Source organism: Capra hircus, chromosome 10 (assembly GCF_001704415.2).
Source record: "Capra hircus breed San Clemente chromosome 10, ASM170441v1, whole genome shotgun sequence".
NCBI classification, from domain to species: Eukaryota; Metazoa; Chordata; class Mammalia; order Artiodactyla; family Bovidae; genus Capra; species Capra hircus.
The window spans coordinates 86,737,955-86,759,115 of record NC_030817.1 but is presented as its reverse complement, the minus strand read 5'-3'; the positions used below and the strand labels follow the sequence as shown (position 1 = coordinate 86,759,115).

The 21,161-nt window shown below is 39.9% G+C and overlaps 1 protein-coding gene across 2 annotated transcripts in view; it reads left to right on the top strand.

Annotated features, from left to right (window-relative positions):
• Nucleotides 1–21,161, top strand: part of MAP2K5 (mitogen-activated protein kinase kinase 5) — a 262,257-nt gene that overhangs the window by 135,880 nt on the left and 105,216 nt on the right. For both annotated transcript variants that reach the window (XM_005685146.3, XM_005685145.3), the window contains exons 14-16: nucleotides 4,346–4,419; nucleotides 5,382–5,432; nucleotides 15,503–15,574. In XM_005685146.3, coding sequence (XP_005685203.1) covers nucleotides 4,346–4,419; nucleotides 5,382–5,432; nucleotides 15,503–15,574 — 197 coding nt within the window. The remainder of the gene's footprint in view (nucleotides 1–4,345; nucleotides 4,420–5,381; nucleotides 5,433–15,502; nucleotides 15,575–21,161) is intronic.

Below are 21,161 nucleotides of genomic sequence, written 5' to 3'. Positions count from 1 at the left end.
CATTTCCTATAGTCTGGCAAATATGCCTCTTCATAAACATTGAATAGGTTTTATCATTCTACTTACTGAACTTTGGAAATTACTTTCTTTCAACTAGTATTTTACCTAAATACAGCTTGAATTTACTGCAGTAGCAACAGAAATTATTCCTGAACATAAAGAAATACAACACTTTTTATGACTTGGTTGATTGCCAGTAGATAATAATAATACTTTATAGAGTGTTTGACAGTTCAAAAGCTATTTTACATTCATTATTTCATCTAATCCCCACAATTTTTTAAGATGCAGTAACTTTTATTATCTCCCTACAGAGGTGAAAACTAAAACATCACATGCCTAGTCCAAAGTCGCATTTGGCAGGGCCCAAAAGACTAAAATCCAAGTCTTATGTCTCCACTGTGTCAGGCTTCTGTCTCCTCATCTGAATCCGTTGATTTTGTTTAAAGGGATCTATTATGGTCCAGTGTTGCTGGGGAGGGGAACAGTTAATACTAACAAATTTAGTGTATTGTTTAGGAAGCCATCAACTAGTGAGCAAAATGTTATGCTCACACAGGATAAATACAAAAATGTGTAATATTCCTCCCCTGTGAACTTATTACTTGGTGATACCTTTAACAGTAAATACGGTAAGTAATTACTGGTTAAAAAAAAAAAGGTGTCACATGCTCAGTTCTGAATGGTACAGAGGGTAAATGCCTTAGCAATTCAAAGGAAGCAGTGATTTTGGTGGCCAAGTAGATATGTTAACAGGGAGATGGGATACTTGAGTTGAAGGATGGACAAAAATCAGTCAAAAATTATCAAGTAAGGATTTCTAAACCCAGGGAGGTTGAGGTCTGGGACACAGCATGAATGATGGCATGGTAGTGGTGTTTTAGAGATTGGTTTCTTTTGAGACGATGGCTAGCCCAGTCTAGTTGGAATACAGAAGTTGTTTTAGGATGGCTGTATACCTACTGCTTTCATACACAAACTACTTCTGAAAAGTAAATGTACAAAATCAGGCAGTAGACATATATATAAGTTTAAAAAAGATATTGGAGAGCTGAGAATGCCATCCGGTTCTTATTTACACCTTGCCTTTCAGAACATGATGTAGACATTTTGCTGTTTTATTCTTTTCTCTCTGTTGGTCCACTTAAGTCAAATGTGTGTCTGATTAAAGCTAAGGTTTGTTCATCTTGCCATGCCTTGTGATTTCCAGGCAGCCCCTTCTTCCAGGAGCTCCAAATATTTGTTCATTACCTGTCTCCATTAGATGTGTGGCTTAAGAGTGGTTTAAGGGTGCTGTGTTGTGCTTAGTTGCTCAGTCGTGTCTGACTTTTTGTGATCCCATGGACTGCAGCCTGTCAGGCTCTTCTGTCCATGGGATTCTCTGGGCAAGGATACTGGAGTGGGTTGCCGTGCCCTCCTCCAAGGGATCTTCCCAACCCAAGGATAGAACCCAGGTCTCCTGCATTGCAGGCAGATTCTTCACCATCTGAGCCACCAAGGAAGCCAAAGAATACTGAAATGGATCACCTATCCCTTCTCCAGGGGATCTTCCCGACCCAGGAAAGGAACCAGGGTCTCCTGCATTGCAGGTAAATTCTTTACCAACTGAGCTATCAGAGAAGCCCAGTTTAAGGGTATCAGTATATAAAAGAGCAGATTGTCCAAAAGAAAAATATTTAAAGTTGAGGGCCTGTAATGAGAATTAAATTTGGAAAATAAGACCAGGCTTTAACATTCCTTCCAGTTCAGCAAACATTTATTGAGTGTCTACCGTGGCTGTCTATGATGTGCATTTTTTGTGCAGACTACTGAGGCTGCACATATAAGACTGCTTCTATGCAGAGCACATCATGAGAAACACCGGGCTGGAGGAAGCACAAGCTGGGATCAAGATTGCTGGGAGAAATATCAATAACCTCAGATATGCAGATGACACCCCCCTTATGGCAAAAGTGAAGAAGGACTAAAGAGTCTCTTGATGAAAGTGAAAGAGGAGAGTGAAAAAGTTGGCTTAAAACTCAACATTCAGAAAACAAAGATCATGGCATCCGGTCCCATCACTTCATGGCAAATAGATGGAGAAACAGTGGAAACAGTGGCAAACTTTTTTTTTTTTGGCTCCAAAATCACTGCAGATGGTGACTGCAGCCATGAAATTAAAAGACGCTTACTGCTTGGGAGAAAAGTTATGACCAACCTAGACAGCATATTAAAAAGCAGAGACATTACTTTGCCAACAAAGGTCCATCTAGTCAAGGGTATGGTTTTTCCAATAGTCATGTATGGATGTGAGAGTTGGACTATAAAGAAAGCTGAGTGCCAAAGAATTGGTGCCTTTGAACTGTGGTATTGGAGGAGACTCTTGAGAGTCCCTTGGACTTCAAGGAGATCCAACCAGTCCATCCTAAAGGAGATCAGTCCTGAGTGTTCATTGGAAGGACTGATGTTGAAGCTGAAACTCCAATACTTTGGCCACCTGATGTGAAGAGCTGACTCATTTGAAAAGACCCTGATGCTGGGAAAGATTGAAGGCGAGAAGAGAAGGGGATGACAAAGGATGAGCTGGTTGGATGGCATCACTGACTCAATGGAGATGAGTTTGAATAAACTCCGGGAGATGGTGATGGACAGGGAGGCCTGTTGTGCTGCAGTCCATGGGGTCGCAAAGAGTCGGACACAACTGAGCAACTGAACTGAACTGATTTCAAACTGCTTTCAAATGAAAGCACAACCCTATTCTTAGGGAATTCACTTTGGGGTTGGTGGAGAAGGTCAGGGAATATTTTACTTCCTTCTTAGGAGAGAAGTTATACAGTGAAAGTGTATTTAATATGATGGTGGTATAAGGTTTATGTTGAAATTGGGGAAAACTGGAAGCAGAGAGGCAAGTTGGTTTAAAAAAGCTTACACACGCCTAGGCATACTGACCTGTTTTCAGAGAGAAAGCCCCCCTACAAGAAGTATATAGTGTGTCTTATCTGAAAGGGCATGCTACAGAGGCATAGTCTACAGCTAACCCCTGACCACTGAAACATAATCATTCACAAAATAATGCTATGTGTTCATGGTTTCCGTTAATTTTTTCTCATCTATTCAACAAATATTTATTAAGCATTTCCTGTATGACTGGCCCTCTTCAGGAACTAGTATCTAGAAGTCAGTAAAAGCGTCAAAGTCCCTGCCTGAATACACATGGAGTGTATATTCTTTTGTCAGTCAGGCAATGCTGAATGAGCACACACATGAGAAGATGCCTGTCACATGGGAGGTAGGGTTCAGTAATCATTGGTTACTGAGTTTGAACCTGAAGTTTGAGCTAAGTACCTACTCTTAGCAAGATATTTTTTGGGAGGTACCCTTTTGCAGATTGGATGGGCAGCATGAGATTAACTCACAGTTTTTTTTAGATGTTACATAGAAATCTGAGTCTGTTGTTCGTCTTAGAATAATTATGGTCATATATTCTATTGAATACAGCAAGCTGTCTGTTCTAAACGACTTTTGCTGCTGAAGATGAAATGTTGAAGCAGGTGCTGTCCTGTACCAACAAAAGTGCTGTGGTCTCATCCTGCTTGGATGGTTTTTGTTGGCTCCTTGAATTCCTGAAAAGGCTCATTGTTATCACTGATGATGCTTCACAGAAACCCTTTGTGTCTGTTTAGCAGACTGCCTTGGCAAAAGCTATGTCAGTTCCTTTGTTAACTTTAAAAACAGCCAAAATGATATAAGGGACGAGAGGGATAAATAAAAGACTGGTAAGTGCACACATGCACACACGTACATACGTCTTTTAGGTCCATTTCTGAGGATTATCTGAAGTATGGTCTGCATGTAAAACCAGGAAAAAGCAGTACTGCATTCGCACTTTCATCGTTTCAATCAGATATAACCTGTTACAGCAAACATTTTGAATGATTTTTTCTTTACTGGCTTTCCCTTTGGCCTTACTTTTTAGGTGGGAGAAGCACTTTCACATTAAGAGCAAAATTAAGCCTTTTTGTACAAATTTTTTGCAAGAAGGCTACATTTTCTTATCTACTTTTTCTGAAAGCTGGAGTAGGATGTTAGGTGTGTTTACTGTTGTTGGAAGCCAAGATTTTATTTGACTTTCAAATGAAATAAATAAACTCTTGCTTCTACAGAAACAGAAATGGTTGGAAGTGAGGGAGTTAGGACCTTACATTTTGCCTCCAGATAAAATGCTTTGCATTAAATTTGTGATTAGAATTCTAGGTTGAACAGATGATGTCATTTCTGCAATATGGTTTGGTGTGCGTCTGCTTTTTTTAGAACAAGCTCGGTGGATATTGAATTAGTTACATGGGGTTTTCTGGTCCTTTTGTAGATGTGAAGCCCTCCAATATGCTAGTAAACACGAGAGGACAAGTCAAGCTGTGTGATTTTGGAGTTAGCACTCAGGTAGGTTTCTTTTTCCTCCTGATATGTTCTCGTTTCTGTAACATCTACTTCCTATTTTCATTCTCTCTCTGGATTGAAAAATCACCTAGCTGCCAGACAAACAGAACTCTGCATCTTCTTGTCGGCTGGGATTGTGTTATTCATTTTTAATCTCTGAGCGAGTTGCCTTCATCAGAATATGATTGTTCATTGTTTAATGACAGTAAAAACTGCTGATATTGTAATTACTACTTACGAATAGCAAACTTCATTGATATGCAGCTTTGATATGAAAGCGTTTTGGCCAGACAAAAGGGAGGGCAGAGTGGGAGCTGTGCCTGGGGAGCCCAACTGGCCCACAATAAAAATTAATATTGGGAGCAACAATGGTGGAGGGCCATTACAATGTGCAGCACAAATTTTAATTAATTTCCATTTTGGGCCTCCCCTGAGAACCCCGGTGATAGTGACCCATGAGCGTGCTGTGATGTTGATTTGAATTGCAGCCACCTTTACTCCCAGCCAAACATGAAGACCAAAGGGAAGGTCATCGTTGTATTATGAGTTGTCAAAGTCTGTTATCCCTCCAGCGTATTTAGTGTTCGCTTCATGCTGGTAATGCATGGGGCTTCATTCACATCTTGAGCCATCTGACTAAAAAATGAGTGTGTTCAAATTCTACTTCAAATTGACTTTTTATATCAGGCGGGTTTGGGGTACTAAAGCGATAAGCATCCTGCTTAAGTGAATTGTTGAAGGTTATCTGCTATAAACTGTAAAGCTGTGCTTGTTTAAATTGGAAATCACATTCAAAAGAAAAGAGATTTAATCATTTTTAATGCCTTTGTAGATAAATTTGTTCCCTTTTACATAATTTTTAGTTGATTTATAGAAATGATGATTGTAGGTTAAATGAGGAATAATTGCCCATTTTATTTCCACATTATCTTTATATTGTTCTAACAGACTGTTTTGTCTCATAGCTGGTGAATTCTATAGCCAAGACGTATGTTGGAACAAATGCTTATATGGCGGTAAGTAAACTTATGCAAAAATAACATTTAAAAGCAACATCTTTATGTACTTGGTAATGTACAGTTCTTGAATTAAATCCACAGCTTAAGCCTAACAGATCATAAATTATGAAGTCAATCCAGTCATGATTCAATTTTTAAGTCTTCCTAAAAGATGTTAGGGTTTATGCAGGAGCTACCAACTTCTCTCACTTTGTTGACTTAACTGGTTGGTTCAAATCTAAAATTGTTTTGAATGCAATCCTATAGAAAAATTGCATCTTACAGCACATTAGCTACTTTGCCTCATTGCTTATTTAATTAACCTTAAAGTATATCAAAATGTCAGTCAATAAGATCAACTGTTTTTTCCAGGAATAAGCATGCTTCCACACCAGATGAAAATTAAATTATTAATTAAAAATTAAATTATTACTTATGGGCCTCTGAATATAAGGATTTAGCAGACATTTTACTGTCAAACATTATGTCTGTCTTCTGTTTATTTGAGTTCATGTCTATTAAAAGGTAATAGACAGATTTACTCTGAAACAAATTTACTAGGAATAAGAAGTAGAAGCATAGGATTATTTCAAATACCAATGTGGGTATACCTTTTTCTTTTGCCTGCCTTTTAAGTAAGGGAAGTTATCTGTGTTCATAAAATCACTTTTATTTATTGGTTTCCACTTTCATTTCAAGAATAGGGTGCTGCGAAATGACAAGCAGGAAACTTATTTAGTATTTTGGAGCAACATTTTGTTTTTATATCTTAGGTTTAGTTTTTTGATGAGGGTTCTATATTTATTCAGGTAGTCAGTTTCACTCCAAGTAGTCTTTATATGAGTTAAACGAACTATGTATGGAACCTTGGATCTTATTCTCAGTGTTCTTTGTTCATATGTTACTTTGTTAAAAGGATGTTAATATGGATAGAACTCTGGATCTTACTCTCAGAACAATACAAAGCATTTTTTAAATTGAGATACCAAAACAGTTAATTTTTGCCTTGTATTGTTTTTAAAGAAAATTCATTATTTCTCATTTTTCTGGGTAATGTGACAAAAAATTAATCTCTGAGTCATCACATCTAATTTTTAATATTCACCTAGCTGTATCAGGTCTTAGTTGCGATGCATGGGTTTTCCCCATGGCATATGGGATCTTAGTTCCCCAGCCAGGGATCAAACCTGCATCCCCTGCATTGGAAGGCAGATTCTTAGCCACTGACCACCAGAGAAGTCCCCATACCTATTTTATATAAAACTTAATCACCCTCCTGGCTCTACCAGCTTAGCTGAGATTGGTGAGCCACCTTTATAATTAACAAAGCCATGCCAAATGCCATGTCAGTCTTTGAAAAAACATGGAACACTCTAGTTTAAGACAAACAATTAATGAAATAACTTTTCCACTTTCCATCATGTTCTTAGTAGCATTAGCTCTAATAATTAAATTGCAGTATATTTGAATGTACAAATCCAGGTTACAGTTGTATTTCCCAGGTACACATTAAAGAAATGACTTTTTTCCCCTTTTTGTGTATGGATGTATGTGATGCATCCATCTCTTAATTGAAAATGTAAAGATTAAAATTATGAAACATTAGCTCATATTGGCAAAGCTAAATTTGCTTTGCTTCTTGGGCAAGGGAACTCTAGTTATCCACTTTCTAGTTCAAGCTGTAAAAAGTATAAGCTACCTAGAAAGCAAAGGGTGTGATACACAGATGCTTGGCTCAATTCAACAGGGTCTTGTTGACCATGACTTACCTAACTGCTGTGAGAACAGAGGTTGGGAGTTGGGGAAGGTGGAAGTAACATTTATTCTGACACAGATGTTAACCCCTGCCTGAGGTGTTGTGATGCTGTATTAGAGTTGTAGCAACTGAGGGACTGAGTGAAGAGTGTACAAAACCTCCCAGAATATGTTTTTCTACTTCTTATTAATAAGTATTTCAAAGTAAAAAATTTTAAGAAGTTTCATTGGAAGATGGCCACTCCCATTTATTTCTGTGTTGTCTGTGGCTGCTGTAGCGCTACAGTGGCAGAGTGGGATAGTTTTGACAGTTGCAGCAGAGACCATATGGCCCATAAAGTGAAAAATAACTGTCTGGCCCTTTGCAAGAAAAGTTTGCCAACCTTTGGTCTATGCCAGTAAAAGCTAATTCTGACACTGAGTACCTTTAATTAATCAACCTGTAATTACTGAGCGCCTTTCATGCAGTTAGCCAGGTATGGTGGCACCACTCTGTAATCCACATAAGATTTTGGCAACATAGGAAACATGGCATTATATGTGGCCATGTCATGTGTGACATCATAAAGCCTTCAGTTTTACCATGCATACCTTTAGAGAATAAGAAGGCATATAATATATGAATTTGATGATTCAAATAGTATGTGAAAAGGGCACTTATAAAAGAGATCTCTTTGGGAGGATGAACAAAGACAGAATTAGAGGGTAGAGTGACATGAGTGGGGGCTGGGAGTATAGGGTAGAGGACAAATAGTAAATTGTGAGCATCTGCAATTAGAGGTCATCTAATATAACGCACTCATTTTGCATCTGTTTCTTTCACTTTATATTCATACCTGTTTCAGTGCAGTGATAATAAAAACGATAGTAATAGTGAACACTTAATTAGAACCATGCACTAATTACCCTTTTCTTTACATATCAGTTCAGTTTAGTTGCTCAGTCGTGTCTGACTCTTTGCAACCCCAGGACTGCAGTGCACCAGGCTTTCCTGTCCATCACCAACTCCCAGAGCTTGCTCAAGCTTGTGTCCATCGAGTTGGTGATGCCATCCAACCATCTCATCCTCTGGCGTCCCTTTCTCCTCCTGCCTTCAGTCTTTCCCAGCATCAGGGTCTTTTCCAATGAGTCAGTTCTTTGCATCTGGTTGCCAAAGTATTGGAGCTTCAGCTTCAGCATCAGTCCCTCCAATGAATATTCAGAACTGATTTCCTTTAGGATTGACTGGTTGGATCTCCTTGCAGTCCAAGGGACTCTCAAGAGTCTTCTCCAAGACCACAGTTCAAAAGCATCAATTCTTAGGCACTCAGCTTTCTTTATGGTCCAACTCTCACATCCATACATGACTGCTAGAAAATCCATAGGTTTGACTCTATGGACCTTTGTTGGCAAAGTAATGTCTCTGCTTTTTAATATGCTATCTAGATTGGTCATTTTTCTTCCAAGGAGCAAGTGTCTTTTAATTTCATGGCTGCAGTCACCATCTGCAGTGATTTTGGAGCCCAAGAAAAGAAAGTCTACCACTTTTTCCATTGTTTGCCCATCTATTTGCCATGAAGTGATGGGGCCAGATGCCATGATCTTAATTTTTTGATTGTTGAATTTTAAGCCAGCTTTTTCATTCTCCTCTTTCACCTTCATCAAGAGGCTCTTTAGTTCTGCTTCACTTTCTACCATAAGGGTGGTGTCATCTGCATATCTGAGGTTATTGATATTTCTCCCAGCAATCTTGATTCCAGCTTGTGCTTCATTCAGCCCAGCATTTTGCATGATGTACTCTACATATGTTAAACAAACAGGGTGACAATATACAGCCTTGATATATTGCTTTCCCAATTTTGAAGCAATCTCTTGTTCCATGTCCGATTCTCATTGTTGCTTCTTTACCTGCATACACATTTCTCAGGAGGCAGGTAAGATGGTCTGGTATTCCCATATCTTGAAGAATTTTCCACAGTTTGTTGTGATCCACACAGTCAAAGGCTTTAGCGTAGTCAGTGAAGCAGAAGTAGGTATTTTTCTGGAATTCCCTTGCTTTTTCTATGATCCAGCGGATGTTGACAAGTTGGTCTCTGGTTCCTCTGCCTATTCTAAATCCAGCTTGAACATCTGGAAGTTCCTGGTTCACATACTGTTGAAGCCGAGTTCAGAGAATTTTGAGCATTACTTTGCTAGAGTGTGAGATGGCTGAACTCTTTAAATCCTCACAATCAACCCTATGAGGTAGATAAATATTGTTCTTTTACAGATGACAACACCAAGGGATAGTGAAGCTAAGTGACTTAACCAATTTCATACAGCTAATAAGTAGCAGAGTGAGGAGTCAGACTTCCGTAATCAGCTTCCAGGGACTGAACTCTTAACTGCTGTGCCTCCCACTCTATCTAAATTATTTATGTGTCTCTCCAAATCTAGATTGGTATATTCAGGGTTTATTCTAGATTATTCTCTGTATCCAGTCGTTCAAACAGTGCTAAGTGAATGAATCAGTTCTTGAAACCTGCATTCCAAAAATGATTTGTTCACTAATTATAAGCAGACGATTTAAGTTTTTGTATTATCTTACTTGTGTGATAAAGTATAGAAGACCCTCAGATGACTCAGATACAACCCACTAGACTGCTCAAATATTGACAAGAAAATAAATCAAAGAAATAGCCTTGCATGTGTGAACAGTCTCACTTTATTCTTCTATAATCTGAAATGTTAGGTATAAGAAAATGATAATTAGGACAAAGATAGAGAAGCTTTTCTAAGATTATAAAGTCATCAGAACAAACAAGCAAATAAGCAATAACAATTTATGGGCGTGTTAAACAGTGGTCCTTGTAGGAGACTTGAAAAGTCATCTGGTCCCGCCTCCTCGATGATCTAGAAAATGAAGTGGCGTGTTCAAGTACACATTGCATCTTAGGGGCAGGTAGGTAATTAGGTTTAATGGATATTTTCATCCAAAGCAAGAAACATTTTCAGCTATATTTTAACAGGATTTCTTCCAGAAGGATTACAAATGGAGTCCAGAAGGTTTTAGGGGTTTATACTAAATCATTTCTTGAAAATTCTAATCACTAGAACTTTTACTCTTGTTTTAAAGATAGAAGTCTCTGAAACTTTAACCCACTACTGAGTCATTGTGATTTATTATAATTTTCTAAAATCAAATATAAAATTTTGACATTATTACTATGAATTCCTGAAGTTTTGAAATTAAGAAATCTTATCCAAATACTTGTTTTGGGGGATCAGAAAGTCAGTCTAAATAACTATTCCTATCTTCTGAACATTTTTTCCACCTGGACTCTTCCTATTCTTGGAAAGTATCTTTACCCCGATTATAACCTGTGCGGATTCCATGATCCAGCTTGGTTGGCCACGCTCATGCAGTGATCGTAGTGATAGTGGTGGTGACCGGAAGGAGGCCAGCATTTACTAAGCATCCGCATGTGGCATGTACTGAATTGAGCACATTACATGGATTTATTTAGTCTTCAGACAACTCTATTAGGTATACATGTTGTCTTTATTTTACAGGTAAGGAAACCAAAGGTGAAGTAACTTTAGCCCAGAATCTCAGAGCTGGCCAAGTAGTGATAGTCAAGATTTAACTAGGACACCAGCTTCTAGTTTCTGGTGGTAGCACATTAGGTTATTTGGACCAACTCTTCTGCTGAAAAATGCTAATTAAAATACTTTTTAAAACCATCTCAAATGCACTGAAGAGCTAAAAAGACAACTGGGGACTCCCGGGATGGTTTTCAGAAGGAAACCTACAACAGAGGGGGAAACAGAATGTTAGAATACCAAAGCTACTTGTTCCTGAGGATATTTTCCTGTATTGCTGAGGATATTTGTGTGTGTTGCAACTGTGAATGATAAGGGGGCTCCCTTAAGACAGAGGGTCTCAGAGGAGATCTTCCCCATACTATGCTGGAAGCTTGAAGAGCCCCCTACCCCACCAAGTACAAAAGCAAACAAACAAACCAGAACCAAAGCTGTTCTTCCCCATCCCAGGGAACAAAAGAGCAATAGGAAGAAAAAAGGGGAAAAGTTGTGGCCACAGATTATCTCTGGCACAAATTTGTACCCTGGATGTTTGTATATGTGACCTGAGTTAGAAAAGGAGCTTCATGTTGAGAATACTGTTTGAAGTAGACACATCAACCTGAGGCCTCAGAAAACCTCTGCGAAAATTTTTTTTTCATGAACAAAAACTGTAAAGCAAAGAAAACCAGGCCCACAAAGAAACAGAGCAAACCAAAGAACCAGTAGGAAGAAAGGTTGCAAACAGACTTAGTTCACAAATTTTAGAAGTGACATAGTTGATGTAAGAAAGTCCCAAACAAAACTACTGGATAAAAATGAAAAACTCACTATTTGGTAGCATGTTGAAGACAAGAGGGAATTAGCGAACTGGAAGATAGATTGAGTTAGAGCAGTGTGACTGCAGGACCCTGTCTAACCTGAATGTTCTACTACCCACATAGTGATCTTGCCAGCTTAAAAAAAAACAACCCATTGTTTATGATATTGAGATATATATATATATATATATATATTTAACATACTGTTGTTGTTTTTCAGCCACTCAGTCATGTCCAACTTTTTGTGACCCCATGGACTACAGGACGCCAGGCTTCCCTGTTCTTCACCATCTCCTAGAGCTTGCTCAAATTTGTTTCCACTAAGTCCGTGATGCCATCCAGTCGTCTTCTGTTATTTCCTTCTCCTCCTGCCTTCATTCTTTCCCAACTTCAGGGTCTTTTCTCATGAGTCAGCTTTTGGCATCAAGTGGCCAAAGTATTGGAGCTTCAGCTTCAGCCTCAGTCCTTCCAGTGAATATTCAGGATTGATTTCCTTTAGGATTGACTGGTTTGATCTCCTTGCAGTTATTCCATACTGACCTAAAGTTTTGTGCATACTTTGTTAATTTTCTGAGTAGCCTAACCCTGAGCAGAAATTCCTTTATGGGAAGAAGTAAGGGATGGGATGTACCAGGTATCGTCCTGCTTTTGACAAGTAAACCCTAGGGCCTTGTGTTATGAGAGAATGTAAGTCGCTCAGTTGTGTCTCACTCTTTGCGATCCCATGGACTGTATGTAGCATGCCAGGCTCCTCTGTCCATGGAATTCTCCAGGCAAGAATACTGGAGTGGGAGATTCCCTTCTCCAGGGGATCTTCCCAACCTGGGGACTGAATCTAGGTCTCCTGCATTGCAGGCAGATTCTTTACTATCTGAGCCACCAGGGAAGCCTCTCTTTTGTTATAAGTAGAGACAGTTCTGGAATGAGTTAACTAAATCTGGGTCCTAGGTTAATGCCCAGTCACAGCAGTAAGTGGAGGGGTGGAGTGTGCATGCCATCTTGGAGCAGTGCTCTTTTAAGATCCTCTGGCTTTTAAATCATCACCACTCCTTAGTGTTCTCATTAAGAACAGACCAGAGTTTTCCGTCTACACTTAAACTTCAGTGCAGAAGTGCTTCAGACAAGAGTCATATTTTTCTTTTTATTAAGCTTTCTGTGCTGGTGACAAATATCATATCAGAAAGTAACCTAGCTTCTGCTTTTTAACTGAAAAATACTCGTCACAGATCTCTCAGTAGTGTGGTACCTGGCTGTTGGCTTTGTTTTGTTTTGTTTTGTTTTGGAGGAAAGAGGACAGAGCGGGCCATCTTGGCTTCAAGTGTGAGAACAGATTTGGGTTGTGCAGTCTTAGGCCTTCAAGACCTGGCTCCATAAATTCAGAATGTATTGGGACTCATCTTGTACCCATGTTAGTTTCAGCAGCCTGGACACCTTTTTCTAGTCCCTACTACTGTACAAATTCTTGAGGGCAGACCTGTGGAACTGGCTGCCTGCTGTGTGCCAGGCATGGTACTGGATATGAGATAAGAACCCTCCTTGCCTCTTAGACTATCAACTGGATGGTTACAACTCAGTGCAATAAATTAATGTGAAAGATATGAAGAGCATTTTAAAGTACAGAGGCAGGGATTCATAATTCAATCTGCGGAGTGGAAGAAGTTTTCACCTAAAAAGGGTGGGCCTTGAACAGGGCCCTAAGAAGAGACGAGAAAGGCAGATCGTCCCCTCTGTAGGAAACAGAGACAAGTTTAATGACTGGGGCCGAGTTTACTGAAGATTCACCCAGAGAAATAACTTGCTAAAATGAAGGTCTCCCAGAGCCACCTCCAGAGATTCTGATACTGGAAGTTCATTTGTAATAAGCACCTCAGGCAGTTCTGTGATGAAGAGTCCAAGGCTGTATTTTTGAGAAATACTGACCAGGTCAAGACTAGTGTGTGGCTCTTCTGACTTATAGTTCAGAGGGGCCATTTGACACACAGAAAAGAACTTCGGTTTTGCAGTCAGATGTTCCTGGTTTGAATCCTGGCTGTGTACTTAAATAATACATTTAGTACTTAATCCATAACTCTACACTTTGGCAAGTCATTTAATCTTACTAAACCTCAGTTTTTACATCTGTAAAATGAGGGCAATATTTGTCAGGTTATATGAAGTGTAGAGAATATAGAGTATCTAGCCCAGTGTCTGGGACAAACTAGGTGGTCATTCAGTGGTAGCTATTATTATCCTTTCCCAGGAGGTACAAATTAAACCTCTCTGTGCCTCATTTGCCTTATCTGTTAAATGGGGATGATGAATAGTGCCAGTCTAGTATGGATATTTATGAATCTGAAGTGAAATATGCATGAAAAGCACTTAGAACAATGCCTGGCACATGGACATTCTTCAGTAAATGCATGGAGTAATGACGTCGTCATTGATGATGATGACGATGGCATTACTCCTATAACTGGCTGGCTGATTCCATATAGATGCTTCCTATTATGAATTGATCTCGCTAGAATTGGATAATGAGTTCATTCAGATATGACCATGGAACTTGAAAAGTGATGGTAGGGGGGATTAGAATATTAAAAAAAAAAAAAGTATGAGGGGATTGGAATGACCATGTCTGTTAGCGGCTTGGCAAAATGGTCACATGACTCTCGGCCCTTGGGAAGAATTATTCTTGGTAGGAAAGGTATTTTACAAATTAAATAAATAAAGGAAGGGAAGTAAGACAATCCATCCTGCTACCTCAGGGTAGGGCTTTATGTAATTTTATGAAAAATGGTCCCAGGAGAAGACAGTAAATATACTGAGATAGCCTGGTAGGTGGGAGTGGGAAGTAGATTACAAAGTTCGGGTCCCAACTAAGCCAACTCACCTGAGAGTATGTGGCCCACAGCTTCCATACCCCTGGTGTATCCCCTGCTGGTGAGTGGTGAATGCCCATTTCTTCCATGTGCAGTGGACCAGACTCACCCTGACTCCAGTTACTACTAAGGGTGGCTCATGCAGGCTTTCGAAAGATGATGGCTATGGTGACTTCCAAGAATTCCTGGGATGGTACCAAGAAGAGAGTATGGTACTGGGGGCCAGGAGGTATGGGTCATGATCCTAGCCCTGCCGTTACTAGCTCTGTAACCTTAAGCAGCCGTTCCATCTCAGTGAGACCTCAGTTCCTCTTACTCATTTGCTCCTGTGTTCGTTCAGAAGACTTCTGTGAAGTACCTTACTGAATGCCAAATCCTGCAGGGGTAGAGAAACTAGGCAGCAGCCTCGTCAGTATGGAATTAGTCCTGTTGAACTAGAGAGTGTGCAGCTAATTGTTAGAACAAGTATTTTCTACATATCTTGAATGGAGGACCAAGAGTCCCAAAAGGACCTTTCAAACTGTTCCCTGGTTTATATCAAAAAGAAGCCTGATAAATGGGATAAAATGTTGAGCAGTAGGTAAATCTGAGCAAAGGAATTATGGGTTTTCTTTGTACTAGTCTTAATCTTAAAAATTTCCTACAAGTTTAATATTATACAAATAAAAATTTTTAAATAGCAGAATTCCTAGTGATTCAGACCCATCTCTCAAAATGCAAATACGTGATAATATTATATAATGTCCTGTAATTTGTCACTCGACAGCTAAGACCACTGGATTTGGTTTGATTTCAAGTCTTAGCTCATTTACTAGTTTAGGACTTTGCCTTATATCTCACGAATGTGAGCCTTCATTTTCTTTATCTTAAAGATAACAAAGTTTCCCTCACAGGATCTTTTTGAGGATTCAGTAAGATTATATCTAATATATCTGTATTACCTATACAATTTCTATGGATTATCTATATAATACACATATATATAAAATTGTTTTTCTGTTCCTAATGTGCTGTGCAGATATTGGTGACTCTGCCTTAGCTGAGCTCACTTGAGCATATGTGTTTCCTGAAGTAGCTTACATCAACTCACAAGCTCCCTTCTGTTTTCTTTCAGCCTGAAAGAATTTCAGGGGAGCAGTATGGAATTCATTCTGATGTCTGGAGCTTAGGAATCTCTTTCATGGAGGTATGTTGATTGCAAATAGATGCTCTTATATATATCTGTACCAATATATTCTATTAGGAGAAATGAAGATTTGGAAAAAAAAAAAATTAAACTTCCAGTGTGTTATGTGTATATGTAAACAGAGGTTAACTCAGTAGTCTTTATTTTGATACCCTGACATGACTATTCTAAAGTGCTTTTTCTCGCAGATCACCTGTATAAAACTTAGCTGGAGTGCTTAAGAATACAGGTTCCCGGACTCCCATCAAAAGACCAGTTAAATGCACATCTCTAAGAATTAGCATTATTAACATGTTCCCAGTGTGATCCTTATGCACATTAAATGTGGAGAACCTAGAAATTCCAGAAAAAGTATGTGTGATAGCAGCCTTGTTGGAAGGCATATATGACTTCTAGAGGTGATTACCTTATTAAAGAGTACAGCCCTACTCATTTGGATGTATAATTTCTATATGTTTGCATAGAAAGAAAAAAACCACCTTATTCCAGTGAGAATCATATCACGTGTTGCAGGACAGAGTACGAAATGATTTGAAGGAGGATAGGTATGTGTACGTAGCACAGTTTTACTGTATTTAGTCTTTACGGTATTTAGAATGGACTTTACTTTAGTCAGCTACATGTACCCCCACTAGAACTTTGTGCTAGGGCTTCTGTACAGGGACTGTTGGTCTGTAAGGAAATGCACAGAGTTTGTATTAGGTGGAGATCTGGCTCAGCATGAATTACAGCAGTACAGCGCCTCAATATCCACCAGTGTTTCAAGTGATGTGTCTTACACACATTGATTCAGATAAAAGAGAACACTTTAAAAAAGTGAAAAGAACTCCTTAAATAAGATCATGGATAGAGTTGCAGTCACAGTTCCATCACTTTTTTTTTTTTTTTTTGGTCAAATGGCTTTTTGTGTGATTTTTGCAATGCATGAATGCAGTTGAATTTCTGAGGAGATATCTTCAGAGTCAATTCACCTGCACTATAGAAAGAAAGCAAAAATATTCAGTGTTTATTGAACCATATTTTTCTGCTTCTTCATGAAAGGGGCTCTAAGAGGAAATACAGTATGTATGCAACAGCTGAGAGATTGGCATTGCTCGTGGACAGATGCTCAGAACTGAGTCCCCCAACAGAATCCTGAAGGGCGTGTCCAGTTAGCCTGTTTCAGGGAAAACTAGTACCTTTGATTTGTGGAGCTCAGCTCTAGCTGTTATATAATTACCCTTTGTATATTTTAAATCATTGTCATTGAGTATATTTGATAAAAGACCAGATATAGTGTGGAACATTTGAGAAGTTGCATGGTATAAAGATAAGAGTCCTAGACTGGGAATGAAAGACCTGGGTTGCAGTTCTAGCTTTGCTCCTGGTTTTCTAGGTGGCCCTGTGCAAGCCCCTGTGCTTAACTTTGGGCCTCAGTTTCTTCTCCTGTTAAATAATGATCTCTAAGCCCCTTTCCAAACTAACATTTTATGACTCTCAGCAGTCTGCTCTTGCCTTTCTTTAACTTTCTGCAACAACTCTAGAATTGTGTGACTTAAAAACATGCAGAAGCATAGCAATCCGGTCAAACAGGGTAACTAACAGAGTTAAGATTTAGAGCACACCATTCCTTCCTTTCATATTCATTTCTTCATTCCATGTACTGAGCTCCCGCTATGTCCAGATAGGTAGTGGGGATATAGTAATGAAGGACACTCTATCCTTGATTCTTGTGAAGTTGCGTTTGGTGAGGGGCATGGAGTGCTTGGGACAGGAAACAGAAGGATAACTGAGTATAAAATTTGTCAGGTGGTGGTAAGTCTTATGGGAAAAATGAAGTGGAGTCCTCCTTTCCGATAAAACAGCCTTTGAGCTGAGACTTGAATGGTATGAAAAGAGGGGGCCATCAGGCAACAGCAAATAATATGAGAGACCTGGGTTACTTAAGTGGAGTTAGCAAGGAAAAAATGGGAAAAAACACATTCAGAGTGGTAGCTAGGGGCCACATCGTATACAACCTTGTAAGCCATGGTCAGAATTTTAGATGTTACTCTGAGACTAAATTATCTGAAATATGTTTTCACAGATAGCTGGGTGCTGTATGGAGCACAGAATATAGAGGGACAATCATGGAAACAGGGAGACTAGTTAAGATAGGTAGGTAGACAGATACTTAATAAATAGAACATATTTATGTTGCATATTGAAATATATGTCTGCCAGCATTTTCCTGAGTGCTCAGGATGCAAAGATTAATAAAAAGAGACTCTACTGTATAGGAAGGGAGATTGCCATTGATGTATTTGGGATTTTGTTGATCATGTTCATTTATCCTGGAGGTAAACTAATAAATAGTCTCTAGACGACTGAAGAAAACAGACTCGTTGAATTTATAAGATTACGGTGTAAGGAACTGTGTGAAAAAGAGCCAGCAGTGTGAGACACTTGGAGGCCTGAAGGAGTGCCTTGGCCCATGCGATAAAGTGGGGAGTAGAAAAGGACCACTGGTCAGGAGTGAGGGCTGGAAAGCATTCAGTGTTTTACCGCTCCCTGCGTTTTAAAGTAGATGCGGAGGAGCCAGATGTTAGGAGGAGGAAGAGGTGGCCTTAGAGGATGCAAAGTGCAGTGTGATTATGATCATCACGAAGAGTTGTTGAGCGCCTCTGTGTGTGGGATACTTAACTAAATGCTTTTGAAAGGAACTATGTGATCATAGTCTCTGTATTCTGGGAGCTTATGACCCAGCAGATAGGCGAGGGAGAGCAAATGACCAAACACAGGTAATGAATTAAGTTTTTAGAGAGAAGAGTAAGGCCCTGGCATGTGTTTTATGGGTTTCCCTGGTGGCTCAGTGATAAAGAATCCACCTGCCAATGCAGAAGAGGCAGGTTCAATCTCTGGGTTGGGAAGATCCCCTGGAGAAGGAAATGACCACCCACTCCAGTATTCTTGCCTGGGAAATCCCACGGACAGAGGAACCTGGCAGGCTGCAGTCCATGGGGTCACAAAACAGTTGGGCCATGTCTTAGCGACCAAACAGCAACAATGTTTTATACCAGATTCGTTTGGGGTACAAAAATATGTGATGTGAAATAGGAGTCGAGGCTTTGAGTCCATAGATGACAAACTGTGTGTGAGTCAATAAGGAAGGGAACCCCAAGGTTCTTTTTTTTCAAGGAGCAGATGTGATAAGAACATTACCTGAAGGGGTTGGGAAGTCAGCCCAACAAAGGTGCTTAAGGACTGATTTCTTTGTTTTCCTTATGGTGTGCTAGGAATAGATGTGGTAAGTCCTTTTCAGAATCACTGTAAACAGAGAAAAGTATGAATCTCAATAGCATTTTAAAATTCTGAGTAGAAAATTGTGTCCTGAAAACACAGTTAACATCTTCAAAGAATAATTGCTGCTCTTCTGTTTATCCTCACCTTTAAAAACAAGGTTCCCTTCCTAGACATGCACTGTAGAGAGCAGACACTCATTCATTCAGTAATCATTGTTTAAGTACTTACCATGTAGTGAACCTTGAAGAGTGGAGCACACTAAGATGAGGAAGGCCTGCCTGTGATAGAGAAGACAGACGCTTAAAGCCCAGAGCAGTGTGACAGTCGTTAGTGAAAATGAAGTACTCTGAGCCACAAAGGTTCAGCCGGGGAGAGCAAGACAGGTTTCTCAAAGGAGCTGACAGTTGAGCTTGGTTGTCTTAAAGGGAGTTGCCCCTTGGAGAAAGAAGGAAGAGATGGAGGAGCCCTTCCCCATCCCCCAGCACACTCTAAGATGGGATCTTTGTAAACCTTTCAGGAGAGAGCAGGTGTCCAAGTATGCAGGGTCTACCTACTTGTGTAGATACCTTCCTCAAAATGTTTTGAGTCAATCATTTTGTTCCCCTAGAGTACCAGGTGGTAAAGAAACAACGGGGGAGGACTCCCCTGGCGGTGCAGTGGATAAGAATCCATCTGCCAGTGCAGGAGACATGGGTTCGATCCCTGGGTTTGGAAAGATTCCACACACCGCAGAGCAGCTAAGCCCAGGTGCCACAGCTCCTGAGCCTGTGCACCCTAGAGCCCGGACGCCATAGCCACGGAGCCCTGCGCTGGGACTCCTGGAGCCTGTGCTTCACAGCAAGAGAAGCCACCACAATGAGAAGCCACGAAGAGTGGCCCCTGCTCACCACAACTAGAGGACGCCGATGCAAAGCAGCAAAGACCCAGCACAGCCAAAAATAAATAAACTAAAATTTAAAAAGCAGCGATGGGATGAGAATGTGGGAAACTGAGCAAAGGACTTTTCCTGAAATTTCACAAGAATCAAATAGAGACAAGATGGGATCTAGAGTTTTCTTTCCCTTCCACTTCTACCTAGCACCCTCCCACAAATCCCATAAGATCTCCGAGGTTTTTGGTGATTCAGGAGTCAAGAGCCTGCCTTCACTGCTTTGAACTCCTAAAGTACAGGCTCACCCTTGCCTGCCTTTTTCATACTGCCTTTCCCTTGTTAACGTGCCATCACAGTCCCCATGGGGAGTCATAACAAGGCCTCTCCCCACACTCTTCCACAAAAGATGATGCCACATGCTGCTAAAATGTGCCATTTAAAAAGTCACAGGTACATTTGTGCCTTAAGCACAAAATCTTTAATATCAGACTGTCTTTTATCCAGCAGCAACACTGCCCCCATCTTCTCTCAGTTCAGTATCCCTCTTTCTGTGAGATAAAATGGGTCTTCTCCAGGATTTTGTTAGCTATATATAGTATTTGGAGTTGGCTGAAGTAAGATAAAGGATGGAAGTTATCCTTAAGAAGGGAAAAAAATGAGATTATTCAGCTTGACTAGAGCATGGTGGTTTTACTAAGATATGAAGATTTCAGCCCATTTCTGTGTTTTTTGTTTATGACTTTCAACTCAGACCTTAAAATGTGTTGTAGTTCTCCTCATGTGAATTACAGGACAAAATAAAGGTCGTTGCCGTGTAAGGGGTTTATAATGGGGAAAAGAACCCACATGCAATAAACCGCTCTTCTTCCTTGAGGCTTTATGACAACAATCAGCGTGAAAATGAAAAAAAAGAAAGAAGTGAGACCACTAACAGGCGTACAAAATGTCTAAACTAGGACAAGCTGGGAAGATTGATCCTGCTCTAGAATATTTGTTTGACTCTCCTAGAGAGATCCCACTGATTCAGTTGACCAGGTGATTTTGGGGACTGTTCACCCTTCTTGCTGCTCTTTAAAGACTTCAGGGCTACACTTTTTCATTTTAAAATGAAAAAGAGTGTGTACACAGTAAGAACTGATGGCCTTCATTCCTAGGGACGGGGAGTGCCTAAAACACTTTAGGGCAGTGTTTCTTCCTTTTGGTGCTTCTCTCTTCTCCCACAGAATGAATGGCTTGAGAGTCCCACGGTTCTTTCTCACTAATTAGTTACCCCATTCGTACTCTTTTTTCTTAATTTATTTTAATCAGAGGCTAATTACTTTATAATATTATGATGGTTTTTGCCATACATTGACTTGAATCAGCCATGGGTGTACATGTGTTCCCCATCCTGAACCCCCCGTCCCGCCATTCATACCCTTGTGTCACTCAAATCACAACACAAACCTGTAGGAG